General features: G+C 31.0%; 1 protein-coding gene across 1 annotated transcript in view; it reads right to left on the reverse strand.

Annotated features, from left to right (window-relative positions):
- Positions 1-18,494, reverse strand: part of LOC129231244 (intraflagellar transport protein 122 homolog) — an 87,699-nt gene that overhangs the window by 65,412 nt on the left and 3,793 nt on the right. The window contains 8 exon segments of the mRNA XM_054865522.1: positions 1,443-1,583; positions 1,671-1,868; positions 3,453-3,644; positions 8,698-8,776; positions 9,977-10,050; positions 10,616-10,749; positions 14,288-14,364; positions 14,647-14,874. Of these exon segments, the coding sequence (XP_054721497.1) occupies positions 1,443-1,583; positions 1,671-1,868; positions 3,453-3,644; positions 8,698-8,776; positions 9,977-10,050; positions 10,616-10,749; positions 14,288-14,364; positions 14,647-14,874 (1,123 nt within the window).

An 18,494-nucleotide genomic window follows, 5' to 3' on the forward strand; every position in this document is an offset into this window, starting at 1 on the left:
CTAGTTTCTGGTATTTTTGAAGCGTATATTCGTGATGTTTTTTGTTGTGGTTTTATGTTGTTTTTATATATATTGTGTTCTGAAGTGCTTTTATCATGTTTTTATATCTGATTTTTTCCTGTTGGCGCTAAAAAAAGCATCGCTAAAAACGATGTGTGACATATGTCATCATACATAGTTTTTTTGGCGACGCTTTCTTGGCGCCAACAGGAAAAAGTCGCCAAGAGTGGGGTATATCACATCAGTTCCAAGGAAAATTAGAGAGAAAGGTGAATTTTTAAAATAAACTACTTTGTGAATGGTCAATTTTCATACTAAAATATTTTCTGAGAGTTTATTTTTTTCAAAATGCTTTTTGTGAAAGTTGTCTAAGCAGACATTTTTTTTTTGTACGCACATCCTTACTCACTTATAAATACATTGGGCTGTAAAATGATATGAAGACCTAATAATTTTGTGATATCAAGATCAGAAAATACTCTTCTGAGGTGAAGTACAAAAATGTCACATAATACGAGGGTCAGTCAGAAAGTTAGTTGCATTGCTCAAGAAAACAAAAAAAAAAGGATTGAAATTTTACAATAAATTTATTATCTTAAAGTTCCATTCAAAATCTACTTTTCAACATAACCACTTTCGTTATTTAAGCATTTGTCGAGGAGTGGTATGAGTTTTTCAATGCCTTCTGCAAGGAAATCCTGTCCAATGTCCGATAACCATTGTTGGGTTTCAGCTTTCACTTCGTCATCCGAATGGCATCATCACTTTGAAAGTTCCTGTTTTTTGGGACCAAAAACATCGAAGCTACTTCCTATAAATTTCAGTGCCGTTGGAGCTTTTCGCCCACAAAATTGAATCACTGCAAGGACATCTCCAATTTGGACATTACTTGCATCTATTGAGACATGTTTGCAACTGATAATCAGAAAAACTGAACTTGTCTTGGGGTAGTTGCTACTCACACAATAAAGGTACATGTCTGAAGTATTGCCACAGAATTTCATCGAAATTGTCTTAAACGGAACAGATTTACGAAGAAGTGCAACTAACTGTCTGACTGACTTATGTACATCCAGACAAAATGAATATGCAACTAATAAATTAATTAAAAAATAAATTATATTACATCAAAAGGCTAGGTTTTGATTAACGTGTGACCGTGTTTTCATACAAATCATAGAATTTAGTGCATTTAGTGACTACTAATCCACATTTTTGGTCCGTGTTAATATCATTATGCAAAATGTGCAAATAGAAAACTGCAGTTTTCTTTATATAAATATGCTTGTCTGAATTATATTTTGCTATAAAACAAAAATAGTTGTTACATTTCTAATATTCATTAATCTAAAATTTATCTCGTAACAATGTTTTCTCTTTTTTATGCATGAAAAACTTTGTATTCATATCATTTTGAAACACGATGTATTTAACATACTAACCTGACATAAAACTATGTGCTCAGCACAAACAACTAATAATGTGCATTCCACTTTCATGTTGATCTTTTCTTTGATTTTGTAATGCATATCAGAAGAATCATTCGAAACTTCATAAATATTGATTCTTTCTGGCATTTGTATCTGTAAAGAAAGGATTGTGTTATGCCAAACAAAATTATGAACTAGAAATTGATTGATATTTTTTTAAGGAAAAAATGTGCTACTAACTGCTAGACGTTCTTTATAAATTGCTACTTTTTTGACCAACTCTCTACATTTTACAACAACTTTGTCTTCAGTTATTAAATGCTGAACAACTACATCAGTCATGTTTTGACGAAATGCATACCGATCACGATAAAGGCTATGAACTGTTGAAAATCCAACATCATAATAAGCAACAATTCCATCCTGGGTGCCAATGGCCTGTATGGTATAAAACAGAAACAATAAAATATTACTCTAAAGTAAGATACAAGAACATGTAAGAAAAATTTACTTTCTTTTAAGCTATGATTTTAATTTAAGTAATGCTAAATCTGATGAAAACCACTATTTTTGAATGTTTATACTTATATAGAATGCAAAAAGTGTTTCCACTAACTGTGATCACAATAAATGCTATTAAAATTAGTTAGCCTCTGTTATTAAGATTCACTATAATGTTATTTTTCTTTATTATAAACTTTAGGTCTTGATTTAAATTATCTAATTACCATACTTCTTTTTTATAAAATTCATGCATTTGTAGAACAAAAAACAAATTTGATTCTACCCACTTTCTCAATTGTTACAATGTATAAATAGTCTCTTTCTACAGCAGAATAAATTTTCTGCACCATTCAAATCTGATATGTTCAAAGAGTTTAACAAGACCTGCAAGAGTTTAGAATGCCATATATGTGATTATGCATGAAGAGGTATATGTCTTAATTCATTCTAAATCATTGTTTCAAAAAGAAAGAGCAACATTTTTCAAGATAGATAAAATGTCATCAAGCCGAAGGCTAATTAATGGTTATTTGGAAAAAAGGTTTTAAGCGGATTGGTTTGAGTGAAGGCAAGGGAATAGTGAATTTCTTGGTAATTTTTTGAGGGTGAACAACACATGCTCAATTAAGAAGTATACTTAGAAATGTCCTTTATTATGGATAAAGCAACATAATTACAGTTGACCCACGTTTTACTTGCAAGTTACATTCCATCAAAATACAGCATAAACCAAAACCACCTAATCGAGACATAATACAGTATTGTGGCAATTAATTGAGAAATGTCATTTTTTTCTCATTTTATCATGTGTAAGCTTACAAAGAATCCCTCAAAATTAGATCCAAGTTTAGATGGCAGTTACAATCGAACTAGTAGGTGCTCTAATGCACCTGGTATGTAGCAAGTCTTCAAATTCCTCCACCAGATGGTAAATACTCCGCAGTGTTAGTTTTTTCCTTGTTGCACTGGTCATCATTAGCATCATGGATATCAATCCAGAAACAAATGCAAAAGTGATTGCGATTAGATAACACTTCTAAAACATTGCATTTGAAGGGACCACCTAAATTAACCACTTTACATATAAAATGGTAAAAAAATAACATGGCTACAGGTCAAACTCTTTTCAAACACTAATTTCATAATTCAATCAGTCAATTAATTCAGTTTTGGTTAAAAAAAAACAATCTGTGCTGTAGAGATGATAGTTTAAATATTAAGCAACAAAAATTCAAAAAAAAAAAAAAAAAACAAAAACATTGTAATAATATAAGGTTATTTTTTCTCAGTTTAATTGCTAAACAATAGCTTCATCAAGTTCCGCAAAATTTGTACAGAAGGATATTTTTTGATGCTCATCATAAAATAAAAATTTGTCATCTAAGATGTTAAAGATGAAGCTCATTTCAATATAAAAATGACCTCTCCTCTTAACCAAACTTTATCAATAATTTTTTAAAATAGAAAACGGTCATGAATGGGAAATCATGAGAAATTGAGATTTAGTGTACATCTTACCACTTGGGTGGAATCATCTCTTGCAGCACAGCACCAAACCCATGAGTCTTGCTGAGAAATAAATCCAACAAATACTCCTTCTTTAGTATATAATGAGCACTTCTTATTTGCACCACTTATCAAAATATAATCACCATTAGAAAAGTAGCTTAACTTCAGTGCATCATAACCAAGAGCTCTTTCTCTGCCAATCTAGAGGAAACATTTGAAATTTTAATCCAAATCACAATATACAGCATACTCAAATATTTCACCAGTACTTAAAATACTGATTAATGAATTTTGCATATTACTAACAACTTAATATCAATTTGAAAAAAATTGTATGCATTAAAAGGGCTGACAATTGTTTAGTAAATTGGATATGCCCCTTCCCCCACATTCATTATCAAGCTCTTTGCTAGATTATTAGACAACCTCTTTGAATTTTCATTAAGCCGAAAAACATGTATAAAAGTTTATGGTTGCTTTCTTAAGTAAAATTTCAAAAATTTCTTCTGATAATGAATTGCAGTTGCTTTAAACAAAACACAGGATGTCCACAAATTATGAATATTCTGAAAATGTAAGAAATATTTAAAAATCAGTCACCAAAGTAACAAAAAAGTCACAATAATGAAGTTTTGATCACAAAAATTTTGCATCTAATTCTTTGCAAATGTTTACTTACTCTGAAGGGTTTTTTTTTTCCTTTAGAAGGTCTATGTGTGATTAAAATGCAAAAATTGAATGCAATCCTAAATTTCATATTTTCCCCTTCTAATTTGGAAATTATTGTTAAAGGAAGTATAAAAACTAACATTTTTTGGTCAATGTCATGGTTTAATGATCAGCATACCTGCCAACATTTACTGGGAAAAATCCAGTAGGTGATTAAAAAATCCAGTACAGGCTCATATAACACGGTACTTCTACAACACGGTTGAACTTCTATTATACAGTTCAAACTTTAATTCATAATTACACAGTTTTGATATAACACAAAATTTAAAAGAAGGAATTTAATTTTTGTTTAGTACACTGTTGAAAAATGTATGATAACAAATGTAATAAGTTTTTATTTTGTTTTTATGAACATTTTACGAAAAATTGTCTGTCTTGAGATCAAAAGTTTAGTTTCCCCATATGACACTAACTTTTAAATTATAAATACATACTTGATTTTTCTAATCAGAGTTCTAAAAGCAAAAAGGTGAATATTATTTTGTTTCCAATGCATTGTAAGAAAATAACACTGGATTAAACATAAGCTAAATTTGACAAACGATAAATAAAAAATGTAGTTGAAATAAAACATGAAATAAAATAAATAGAATACTTCTATTTATTTTACATTAAATTTTGCTTTGTTGTTGTTGCTCACATGAACTTTATTGCTACAAAAAAGTTCAGATTTTTTTTCTTATGGAATGCGTTTTGTTCTTAGTACAGAAAGAAAAGCGGATGAAGTTTTTCCTTGCGCATAACAGTTTTAATTTGAAGTATGTAAAATAATTAAGTTTTATCGTTTATTACAACTCTTAGTTTGAAATCAGTGGGTCTTTGTATGTTCTGCTTGCCAGTTTTCATTTGTATGTTCTATTGAACTGAAATTTCAGCTATTATAAACTTTGCACCTTATGACTTAGTTTCGATATAACACGGTACACATTCTTTGATTTACATTATTTCAAGGTCTCGTATAACACGGTTTCGATGTAACATGGAACATGGTTTCAATATAATATGTTACGCATTAACATGATTAATTAGGTTAAAAAATGAGTGAAAAAAAAACATTTATAAAAAAGTCTCGTATAACACGGTTTCGATACTACACGGAAAGAAATAACCGTGTTATACAAGGGATACCCCTGTATTTGATTACGACGGATTTTTTATTGCTATTTAGGGAAGAATAGGGGTTTCTTATAATTCTTCTTAGTACAACCAACTACTCTTTACATCATATATACAATCAAGAGAAATGATCAAACTCCAGGAATCTCCTGGAAAAACCAGTGGAGTAAAACCAGGGCAGGTATGTGATCCTATATTTTCTAAAGTCTGTTTTTACATTATAGTCTTTAATTTGGCTTTCTGACCAGAACTTAAGTAAAGCATCAGTTTTTATTTTTATCGGTTTTTATAATATGAAAACTTTGTGCTTTTAATAAGACCCAAAGCAAACTTTGGTTGCCGTTTAGGTGCATGTTAATGAAAAACTATTTTTGAAAATAAAAATATGCTTGTTTTCCAGAAATTTCATTAAGGAAGTTCTAGTTTAAAAGATTAAGGCATGAATTCTACATAAAAATTATTTTTTTTAAGATCATTGTATTGATTGAAAACAAATTATTTTAGGTAGCTGCAGATATTCTTGAAAAATTCTGAAAATGTGATAAAATTGCACTTTTGAAAATCTCTACGGGCTGTTTGGTACCATTTGAGAGAGGTGCACCATTGCGCTGGGAGAAGATGGGCACATCTGTATAAAACAATGACGAATTTCCAAATAAAGAAATAAGAGAATATAAATAAACAGTTAAAAAAAAAAAAAGTAGCTCCAGAACATGCAATTGGACACACAAGAAAAGTGTTCTTACATCCAAAAGTTTTTAAGCAGTTAAAAGCATGTTCGAATTATCAACAATAAAAAGGCTTTTTTGCTTAATCAAAAACTGCATTAGTAATATCTCATAGACAGAATTAACACGGCATTTCCTGAAATTAATCTTGCATTTCTTTAACATTTATAGTGAAATCTCACTCAGTTGATAATACAGAGAAAAAAATGATCAGTAAAATATATGGGCATAGAAAAAAAATTAATTATGGAAGAATCAATATTCTTATGATGCATTTCCTGTCAGAAACCTGAAAGACATGACACCAAACTGAGTGGAGCACATAAAATGTAAAAAACGTGAGTTATGTTTTAACTTTAGCTTTCAACATTTTTGAATATTTCTGTTGCATCACAGAAAGGTAAAAGACAAGGCAAACAATTACAAGCACAGACACAACCAGAGAGACAAAGAACTTGTTTCAAGTGCAAAGTATCAGGATTGCCACTCGATTTTGGGGAAAAAAATTCCCTGTGTTTTCCCTATATAAAACATTACAAACAAGCGTACACTGATATTTAAAAAATAACATTAATATCCTTATAGTTTCATCACAATCACAGGGGGAAAAAAATCAAATAAAAATATAAAATAAGGGGAAAAATTTCTTAACTGAAAAAAATATTGATGTATGTGATTGTAAATATATTTAACTTTTTATACAAGAAAAAAAAAGCCTTTTCGTAACCATTCATTACTTGCAGCCAAGGGCGCCCATGAGCAAAATTTCAAGGGGGGGGGGGGGGCTCAAAAATTTTCCCCATGGTTTAGCAGAATAAGTTCCCCATGGAAACTGATTTCAGTACAGATTAGAGACATTAAAATTTGATATTTTTAACAACTTATTCATTAATGGGTGGAAAAGAAATTTTTATACATTTTTGCAATGGAAAAGCACTAAAAGCAAGGAAGTTCTCATTTCAAAGGGGGGGGCTTGAGCCCCCTTTGCCCCCCTATATGGGCGCCCTTGCTTGCAGCTAAAAAGATAAAAGTGCAAAAGTTAAGCAGAACAATGAATATTGATGACGAAACTCATGCTCTCTAAATTAAACTAGCATAAAATTCAGGATGCATGTCAGATTAAACAATAAGTATTCTTTGCTTTTATGATAGATATTTTAAAATTTACTAAAACAAGAAAATAACTTTAAGTGAAGTACCTTTTTATTATTTTAATTTTTTTATGAACTTTATTAATATTAACATACAAAAATATTTTCTTATTTATTTCAGTAGTTTATATATTTGAGCATTGATTTTGCTAATCCAATTCAAAAATTCCCTGCGTTTTCCAGATTTTTGAGAAATTTTTAAAAATTCCCTGTATTTTCCCTGTTTTTTTGTTGATTTTTAAATTTCCTGTATTTTCCCTGTTTCTTCAGGTTTCCCTGTGGCGTGGCAACCTTGAGTATGCAAATTTAAATTTTATGGCAAAGATATTTTGAACAGGGAGGGGGAGGGGGCTAAACACCTGAAGCACTTATAAAATAACGATTGAAAATACAAATTTGTTAAATTACTTTAAACACTTCACTGTTTTGCCTGTACTTCATATGGACAATGCTTTTCAAACGTAAGATCATTTGTTCGTATGTAGTTCAGTCATCATATTTTCAATGTTCCAAGTTTCAGAATTATCATGTTTGATTGATTCTAGTTTACATTTTGATTCATAGTGTATCATTGATCTATAAAGCACTTCACAAGGATTTAAGAACTTTTCAGTTCCTAAATCATTTTGCGACAAAATGTTTTTAATGAAACGCCTGCTTTTGCTTGTATTTTACAGTACAGTACATTAAAGTTTCATTCCAGAAGATTATTATACCTTTACTAGCTAATAATGAACAATTAATAACTGAGCAATAAAAATACTTTTATCAAATTTGCATTCTTAAATTTTCATATGAACCAAATTTAAATATTTCCGACAATAGCAGCATTGATTGGAAGATTTGCTATGAAAATCCAGCACAAAAATCTGACAGGTACTTGTCAGATTTTTGATGGATTAATTATAACTTTTATTATTCTTACTTTTATTGCTAAAGATGTGGAATTTCACTGCTCAGTTTTGATTGTGACTGCATAAACTTGTGCTGTCACCTATGTGGCTTTTTTGTGTGTGTGGGGGGGGGGGGGCTCTAGTATGGAAAAACAAATGTATTTACAGAGATTTCCCCCCCCCCCATTAATACAATTTTCTCACAATTGCAGCAACAAAAAACAGATATTTCAAGAGAAGTTTTTCCTTAAATTTTTTGAACTGCAAAATATCAATACAGCAAATATTATAATGCACAGTAAAATAAATCACCGAATTTATTGCTACCTTCAAAATATTAACTTTCAGAATTACACAGTGCAGAGTTCATTATTTTCTCTTATTCTGTTAAAAATCTTTGATTATAAGAGTAGTCAGTACCTCACTCTTCTGAATTTTACAAAAATACATGTATTTTAGGAAGATGGTTTGCTGTTCACAACTATTAAGCTAAAGCATCTGCTGTTTTCCGGGGTCAAGTCAAAAATTGTAACTACTAATAAATAAACTGACAACTTCTTAAAATCAGAATAGAGTTTACTCTCAGATTATTAATGAAAGAATTGATAACATAGCCAAATTCAGATGTAGATACCTGTTTTCCAGAAACATTATAGAAGGATAAAGTCTGATTCCAGTCTGCAACAGCAAGTACTTGGTCTCCATTGCTATCCCTAAATAATAGACAATAAAAATTGCATTTTAAAAAAAATTTCAAAGAAAAGTTAACAATGACAATAACACCTTTAGACTAGTGTTTATTAAAATACAATTTAAGAATATTTGGATTGATTAAATAGAATTTCTGGCAGACTGAATAATGCTATATAAAGTAGCCAGAAATAGTAATTTATTATTTTTAGGGTTTTGGAAGTACTTGGTTATTAAAAGAAGGAAGTACTTGAAATAGGGCTTTCTGATTTTAACCTGGCCAAAAAAAGTCGACTTTAACTAAAATCTTTTTTCTCTTTCAAAACATATTGGATAAAAATTATTTATATCGACAATATAAATTAAATTGTTATTGCAATGTTAAATTGTACAAAATAGGGTCAAAATTTGCTTATTATGTAGAAATCTACATTACAAAATAAGGAAGAAAATCATATTAGAAACTTGATTTTGTTCGATGTAATTAAAATTATTAGAAATAAATGTTTTTCAAGATATCACATGTCACTACACATGAAGTAAACAAAAGTTGACTTGTGTCATTGAGTTTTTATTTTATATATATTAAAGTGCTAATCTAGCAGGATCTATAGAGAGCAGAAATCAAAATTATGATTTTTAATTAATGCAGAACTTAGTTCTGCTGCTCAAATACACATAAAGACTGATTAAAAAAAACAATAATAAGGCATTACACGTGGCACATTATTGAATAAATTTTTTTAGGTTACAAGGAAGCCATTTTCAATGCTAAAGACATCCGCTTGGGATCCAACAAAAGCATAAGGATTTTTTAAGCTGTTTGAAATGACTTGCAGTTTTTGTGTATATATTCCTTTTATCATTCTACTTTCAGCAAAAATGTTGTTTTATTAAAATGTTATTAGTTAGATTATTAAAATGCCTAGAGGTCAATAGTACAGTATATTATTTTAAAAGCTAAAAAAGACCAGATTTTTTTTTTAAAGAAAAAGCCACCTTCATTTGCAGCTTTGAACAAGACAAATTATATTTCTTAGCGAATTATTAACCAGTTAGCTATGTAAATCAATCAGAGAGTATGAAAGATTTCTACATAAAAGGTAACAAATATAAAAGTAGATTTTGTTTAATTAGAGAAAAGTGATTTAAGCAGTTAATCTTACAAATTTTGTATAATGACTGAATACAATATGTATCAAGACATAAAACATAACTCATACTTTACTGGGCTCCAAGAAACACACCAAACTATTGAACCACCTGGTCTTTCAATTTTCACTTTTTCATCCCCATTCTAGAAATCATACAACATTTTTTAACGATGACATAAACACATAACATATAAGAGAAGGATAAGGTTTTGCACTTTAAAAAAAAATTATTTTTTCCTTTTTCGTCTTTTCTTGTAGTTAAACTGCCATAAATATAATTTAATTAGATTTTGGCCAAAATGCAAATGGTCTGAAAGTCCCATTTTTGACTACAAAAATGACTTTTGATCACCACTAAAAAAATCAAAAGTCAAGATTAGAGAAAAAATAAAAGTGGCTTTAAACACCTGTCGTATGCAGCTTTTAGGGATATGAGTTTCAAAAAACATTAAAATGGTTGAGCACAACAATCTGTCGAGTCTGAATGGATTGACCCGACACAGACCAAAATTTTTTATTTTTCCAAATTTACTTTGATTACAACGAAAACAAAATAAGCACTTTTAAATTAGACACAAGGTCTTCTACTGATTAAACAACACTAGATAAAATTAATACTTTGTTTAGTATGTTAACATAAATGGTAAATTCTTGCAATGAAAGCATTTTGTTTAGAATTAAGTAATCATTAAGCAACTAGAAACTTACCCTGGCACGTAAAGATATACAACCACTAACAAGACCAAGTGCTAGTATCATACCATCAGATGTCCAGCTGCAGCTTGAAACACGTGAACCTATTCTATGTTTTGATACACTCTTCTGCTCTGGCGACCATAATCCTAAAATAAAAATGAAGACAGTTCAGTTTAATGATGTATCACTCATTTCCTTGATAGTGTACATATTATCTCAGCAAGTGTATGATGTTTTATTCTAGTTTTGCATGTACTGTACATATTTTTCATGAGATTTTTGTTTTATTTTACAATATCTATTCACTCCAAAGCTTTTCTGATGTTCTGTTAGATAAAATTATTTGACCAAAATGTTTTGGAAGACTAATTCGTACATTATAAATTTATTTTTAGAACATTATCAAATACGATAAATTAAGAAAAATCATAGTCTAGTCTATGAAGTCTAAATTGTTTCTGTTTTGATTTCAGTTTTAATTAGGTTATGTAAACAGTTGTATTGTTTCTTTCTACATTTCTATAACACAGTCAGTTTTTGTAAAACTTTTACTAGGTTTTTTTTACCAGTTTCTGCCATAGACCTGGAAAAAATAACATTTTGCCGCCCAAACAACCAACATTATAAAAAATATAAATTGTCAAGAGTTTTCTATTTTTATTTCAATTTTCAAGCTATTTAATTTAGACAGAAAGTAGTTTAATAATACAAAAAAATATTAGGACTTTTTCCTCTAAAGAAATAATGCATTTTGTTTTCTTTTGTGGGGAAATAAATACCCAAGGAAAGTAACTGAGAAAGGCATAAAATCTACCTTTACATCTCCAGCTCTATAAAACAATCATCTTTACATTATAAGTTAACAAATATTTTCTTCTATTAAGTACAAATTGTTAATTTTACTTTCTTGTTTAAAAAATTTGAAACTAATTTTTTTTGAAATATTGATTTCTTCATGCAAGTTAAATAATACATTTGTTTATGGGGGGGGGGGGAGCAGCGGCATAGCTAGTTTTTGCCACCTGGAGCGGTGCCTTTTATCTTTCGCTCTTTTTTAAGACATATCTAATACATTAAACCATCGAAAGTTATTGAATTTAAATTTTCAAACTTTATTTAAGAAAAAAAGGAAAGAATTCAATCTGCATTCTTCCCACAAAAAAAAAAAAAAAATGTGTAGTGGAGGGGGGTGAGGGATGTCAGGTGCCTGTCCCAGAGAAATATTCTAAATTTTCATTAAAAAAAAACATAGTTAAAAGTAATGTTTTTTTTGGGGGCGGAGAGGGGGATTCTCCGCCGAATCTTCATCAAAAATGAAGTTAATTTTAACCTTTGTTGACGTTAAAATGTCTTCTCTAGAATATTTTCCGAATTTTTAAAAATATAATTTAAGTCAATTTTAGAGGATGTTAAGGGAATGAGGAAGGTTCAGGGACTCACTACGGAAATATTTCTGATTTGAACACAGAAGCACAGTAGTCATACCAAAATATCACGTTTCAAAAGGTTTTTTTTTCTCTGCCTAGAGCAATAGATTTAAAGTATGATTTTCTTATTTAGATTTTTTTCTCATCAAAGAGCTGCCCCTAAAAACAAGCCACCAAGGGCAAACGGTCCCCTCTGCCCCACCCTAGCTATGACACTGAAGGGGAGGGGGGAGGGTTTCGCAGTTTCATAAAAGTGATTTTTTTCTTTTTTGTTTCCTTTCGTAGTTAAACATTTCAAAAATATATTCCAAAAATTTCAAGTCCTTTCAAGCAAAATTCTCGAAGTTATCAAGTATTCAGCTCCTCCAAACTGTAGTTCCGACAGCTGCCGAAGAATGCAGCTGCTCTGTCAGTTGCGGAAGCTCAGAATGTCAATACTGCTTGCTTGGGGTTAATTAAATATAATATAAATAAATAATGAAAATGGAAAATGCTTAGGAAATAGAAGTTGCTACAGGGACTGTCCTCTATGGAGCTGGAATAGATGCCTTTTAGTTTTTGAAACTTTAAACGCGTTTTTCTCAAAACCGGCTTTTCAAAGTCGGTGTTCACTCCCATTTCAAAACGAATTAACCAATCCATTTCAAATTTTGTACACACATTCTTCATATAAAAAACTGCCCACCTACATTGAGTTTTATTTATTTATTTATTTATTTTAATGCGTTTTTCACAAACAAAATTGCCGAATTTTTCATGAAAAATAGCACTTTTAACTTCAAATGGCCGCCAAAAATTTTAAAGTCAAACAAAAAAATATCTGAGAATGTAGGGGGAGAATTAATTAATAATTTGACTAAATTCAAATAAAATTTGATTTCAGATAAATGTCAACTGAGATACAGTGAACACTGCAAATCATTTTTATGCAAAGGTGCTCTGGGAAAAGCTCTGTCACCGGCTTGTCTGCGGATATTTTTTGATAAAAAATTTATACAATATTCTTAAAACCATACATAATAATGCACAAAAGGTTTTAATCAATTTAATCAAACCATTTTCTAAACAAAATTCGTAAAAAAAAGTGAATTTTTTGATGCTGAAAACCCCACCTCCCTTAAGCTAGAAAGCAAATAAAACCAGAATTAGATTTTTTTTTTAATGAAAGCATGTTTCATGTTTTTTATTAGTTTTCTGAATAAAAAATATGTTTTAGAACTACACATACGTTGTCTATGCAAATTCTATTTTTGCTGGGCGGAAAAAACAGTGGTTTTTTCCACCTGTGGCAAAAACTTGCCAACCCTGCATTCCAAGTACCTCATCACAAGAGAAGCAGTGTTTTGTCTCAGAATAACAGCACATGGCCAATAGTGAGGACAAGAGATGGCTACACAAAGATGTCAAATGGAAAAATTTTGCCTTATATCAGCAATAATTTATGGACTTAACTTCCAGGGTGCTTAAGGGGCATAAAAGCAGGTTGTGCAGGTAGTCAAAACTGATTTTCGGCAAATATCTAACATGCAACTTTGCAGAAATTCTGCAGATTTGTTCAAATTCAAAGTCAATCTAAAGTTTCTGCAAGCAAAGCATAAAACTGTACATTTTGCACAAGTTTAAGATTTATTTTTAATTTGAAAAACTCTGCAGAAAATGTGCAGAACTTCTGCAAAATTACAGCTTTAGTTAGAAGATATTTGCAGAAAATCTGCCGAGTTTCTACAGAAATTTTGCCGCTCCCATTTTAAAAGAATTGTGTTGCAGTTCAGGGATCTGCTTCCGCGAGGTATGTCAAATTTAGTAGTATTTTGCTCTTGGATCTATTTGTGAAAACATTTCACATAGATGCTAAAAGGTATGTTCTAGTATCAGAGCAACAATATTGATCCTCATAGCATTATGTACGATATCACTTTCAACTGATATTTATGTTCAGCAAAAAGGAAATAAATTTTAAAAATAATTAACATGTTAAATAATAATTCATTAAAATATGCCACTACATACATACGTCCAAACCTCCCCCCCCCCCCTCCTCCTTTTCTCCTGCTTCATGAGTTTTAATTTGATTATATGTATTTTTCTTTGTAATAAGAGGTGCTTTAATGAGAACTTTGGGAGGGGGGATGTCCTTGGAGTTTTCTCTATTAGTAAATTAAAATATCTTTCTTCGAAAAAATAACTTAAAAAACTTTTAACATTGACATTTTCTGTTAAAAGTCGATAATGATTATCAAAATAAAAATAAAATTACCAAAATCACTAAAAGCACAGCTAGCAAGTTGATCAGAAACAGGGTTATATGCCAGGCACTGGACTGCATCATGATGTCTAAGTGAGGAAAAAAAATGTTAGAATTGATACAAATTCTCATGACTTAATTTGCTAACAACAACAACAAAAAAAAAGTTAACAAAAGAAGAAAAATACCTTATTTCCAAGAAAGTAACTATATAGTTGCTTTTAATATTGCAAAAGCAAATGCGAACAACACTAAATGCTATAAAAATTACAACTTAATAAAGGAAACAACTTGTAGACAAGGAAATCTAAATGATGTTTAACACATTAAGATTTAAGATAGTAAATATCAATAACTATTTAAATGCTTACGAATATCTCAAGATTCCCTCCAGCTTACAGGTCCATATGATCACTTGCTTGTCAGCTCCACCGGATGCAAATCTTAAACCATCTTTAGAAAAACCAACACAGTACACTGTACCCGAGTGCCCTTTCAAAGGTTGTATAAGCTTTCCATCAGGATCATATACTAAAAGCTTTGTACCAGAAGCAATGATTATCATAGATCCATCAGGTTTTATGGCAATATCATAAACACTGAAAGTGAAATGTAGGGAATTTATTTGACAAAAAAAAAAAAAAAAGAATGAAACAAATCACAAAACAGTTTACAAATGATTGCAAATACAGTGAAGCACCGTTTATACGTTTCTCTTTTATACGTTTTTATCAATTATACGTTTTTTAAATTGGTCCCTGGAGAGTTCAATATACATTAAAACCTATACTAATTATACGTTTTTTCATCTGTACTTTTTTCATACAGTCCCTTCAAAAAGGTACAGACGGTGCTTCACAGTACATGCTTTATGGTTTCTATTTTTTTCAAAAAAAAAAATCCATCCCAATATCTTTTTCAATTGTTACTTTTTAAAATGAACTTCACCTGTCATCTGCAGGACGCAATCTGAATCAATATGGTGAGGAATCCTCTACTGTGGTATGGGTGTGCCTGGAATGCAGTGACCATTGACAGAGGATGGTCATCTACGAGTGGACGTGTGGTTTTTTCAACTCAAAAGTTCATCCTATTGGTGGATGTGGCCTTCATGTTTTGTGTGCCAAGTGCTTGTGTGTAGACTTACAAGGGTATGAAAATTTTCCAATAGTTTTTCCTTGGAAATGTGGCATGCTGTTTAGGGTTGTTTATTGAGGACGTTTTAGAACTGAAATTTAGAGAAAACGAATAATGTGATATTTCTTGTTGATATATGTTGGGGGGGAAATATTTAACTTGCTTATGGGGATTTGATTTTATAAATGTTGAATGTTTGTTTTTTCTATTTATACTTATACATATGTTTTAAATAAAATGTTATTTAAATTGAAATTCAGTTTCCATTGCTTCATTTCTCCCGAACTTACCATTCCACATCCGTTGGTCCTTTTCCCGAGGGCCAACATCAACATCAGTTTTTTTAACCAGGGGTGCAAGAAATTTTTCCAGCTTAAAATTTCCTCAAACACAAAACTTTTGCCTAAAATTTCCCCAAACTGTATTTAAGTCATATTACATTAAATGCATTGCCTCATTTTTGCAATACAAACAGCATTTTTGCATTTTGTGCAAAAATGCGATCGTAGCGGAAACGCTGTTCTACGGCGTTGGAGGTAGAATTTGCACAAAACTTACCAATAAAAGTTCATATTTTTCAAAGTTTAAATTAATCAAATGAGCCAATTTGTTTCTCAATACTTATATATCACCCAATCCAAAAAAAAGTGGACATGAGGATGAAAATTCAAATTTCATTCAATATGGTTGAAATTTTGCATACGCACTGTTAAAAGTATACTATTTCATATTTTATTGAAAAAAAATTTCATTTATGTCATTAACATTCTTATTTTAATTACTAAAGTGGAACTATATCAGTACCAACTAGACTGCACCAAAACTGCTTATGTTGCATGGTCTATTACAGCTGAACAAATAATTCTAGAAATCTATAAAGTTTCACACATAATCTGACATTCATTAGCAACAGTTTTTTCCTGAAGAGAAATGTCTACTAATCTTCACTACAAAAGGTAAGCATATTTGGTACAGATGTGATATACCCCCCCCCCCATTTGGCGACATCCGATTTTTTGCACAAAATTGAAATATTTTTCTCGCCAATGAGGCGATAAATTTTTAAGCATGGCATCCCTGGTGAAACTAACCTGTGGTTGGCAACGCGAAGGCAAACTTGTCCGAACTTGTTTACTTGGGTTCTTGGTTTTACGCAGGAGAGATACGTGTTGTTTTGTGCAATATACCTTACAGGAATGCTTATTTTGTGTTAGTTTAGATTCAGTAGTTGTGTTTTGAAGTAAAAACATTAGAAAATGCCAGTTTCTTCAAACTTGAAGGTTAATTAAAAGTTAACTCCAACGTGGTGTGTATCTATAACGCGCCATTGTCAGATGATGTTTTGTTTTGGACTGAGTGTGAGGATTTATACCATAAAAAGGTAAGTTCTTTATTTTAGAATTCACATAAAAATTCTCACTTCGGAAATTCTTTGTTTTTTACAAATCCTTGAGGGGTTCTTGTAGCTTTTAACTTTATTTTTACTGTATGTTAATTAATTTTACAAAAATAGTTTGGTTATTTTGTTCTAAAAGTTAATCCTTATCGATGCCACGAATTATTTAGACATTAACGTGCCTCCTTTAGGTACTGAATTTTAAGTTAACAATTGAAAGTTCTTTCGGTTGTACTCTTAAAAATGCTGAATTTTATTAATAAATCTGCACAATAATGGTGCATATTTCACACTTAAAACTGTCATTATTGTACACTGAACGGAAGGAGCCACCCTTGGGTGTACATACACATGAATATGCATAATATACATAAATATACATAATTGTGACCATACTCCGACTGTAATGTATATTAACAGTCGGAGGGATAACGGACCGAGCGAAGCGAGGTCCTGGCGAGCCCGAGGTCTCATAGTACTTTCGTAATGAGACCGAGGCAGGGCCGGCGAGCCGAGGTCTCATTACGAAAGTACTATGAGACCGAGGGCTCGTATCCCGGAGAAATGATGAAAAAAAATTAATGCATTAATTTCGACTTGTAATTAATACAATAATTTATTTCATTGTATTTTAATATGTTTACAAAAAACCCCGGCCCTGTACATTTTTGAAGCATATATTCGTGATATTTTTTGTTGTGCTTTTATGTTGTTTTTATATATATTGTGTTCTGAAGTGCTTTGATCATGTTTTTTTATCTGATTTTTTCCTGTTGGCGCTAAAAAAAGCATCGCGAAGAACGATGTATGACGTATGTCGTCATACATCGTTTTCTTGGCGACGCTTTCTTGGCGCCAACAGGAAAAAGTCGCCAAGGGTGGGGTATATCACATTAGTTCCATACGTTTCTCTTCTATACGTTTTTATCAATTATACGTTTTTTAAATTGGTCCCTGGAGAGTTCAATATACATTAACCTATACTAATTATACGTTTTTTCATCTGTACTTTTTTCATACAGTCCCTTCAAAAAGGTATAGACGGTGCTTCACAGTACATGCTTTGTGGTTTCTATTTTTTTCAAAAAAAAATCCATCCCAATATCTTTTTCAATTGTTACTTTTTAAAATGGACTTCACCTGTCATCTGCAGGACGCAATCTGAATCAATATGGTGAGGAATCCTCTACTGTGGTATGGGTGTGCCTGGAATGCAGTGACCATTGACAGAGGATGGTCTGTCGTCCACGAGTGGTTTTTTCAACTCAAAAGTTCATCCTATTGGTGGATGTGGCCTTCATGTTTTGTGTGCCAAGTGCTTGTGTGTAGACTTACAAGGGAATGAAAATTTTCCAATAGTTTTTCCTTGGAAATGTGGCATGCTGTTTAGGGTTGTTTATTGAGGACGTTTTAGAACTGAAATTTAGAGAAAACGAATAATGTGATATTTCTTGTTGATATATGTTGGGGGGGAAATATTTAACTTGCTTATGGGGACTTGATTTTATAAATGTTGAATGTTTGTTTTTCCTATTTATACTTATACATATGTTTTAAATAAAATGTTAATTAAATTGAAATTCAGTTTCCATTGCTTCATTTCTCCCGAACTTACCATTCCACATCCGTTAGTCCTTTTCCCGAGGGCCAACATCAACATCAGTTTTTTTAACCAGGGGTGCAAGA

The sequence above is a fragment of the Uloborus diversus genome, chromosome 10 (assembly GCF_026930045.1).
Source record: "Uloborus diversus isolate 005 chromosome 10, Udiv.v.3.1, whole genome shotgun sequence".
In the NCBI taxonomy this organism is placed as follows: domain Eukaryota; kingdom Metazoa; phylum Arthropoda; class Arachnida; order Araneae; family Uloboridae; genus Uloborus; species Uloborus diversus.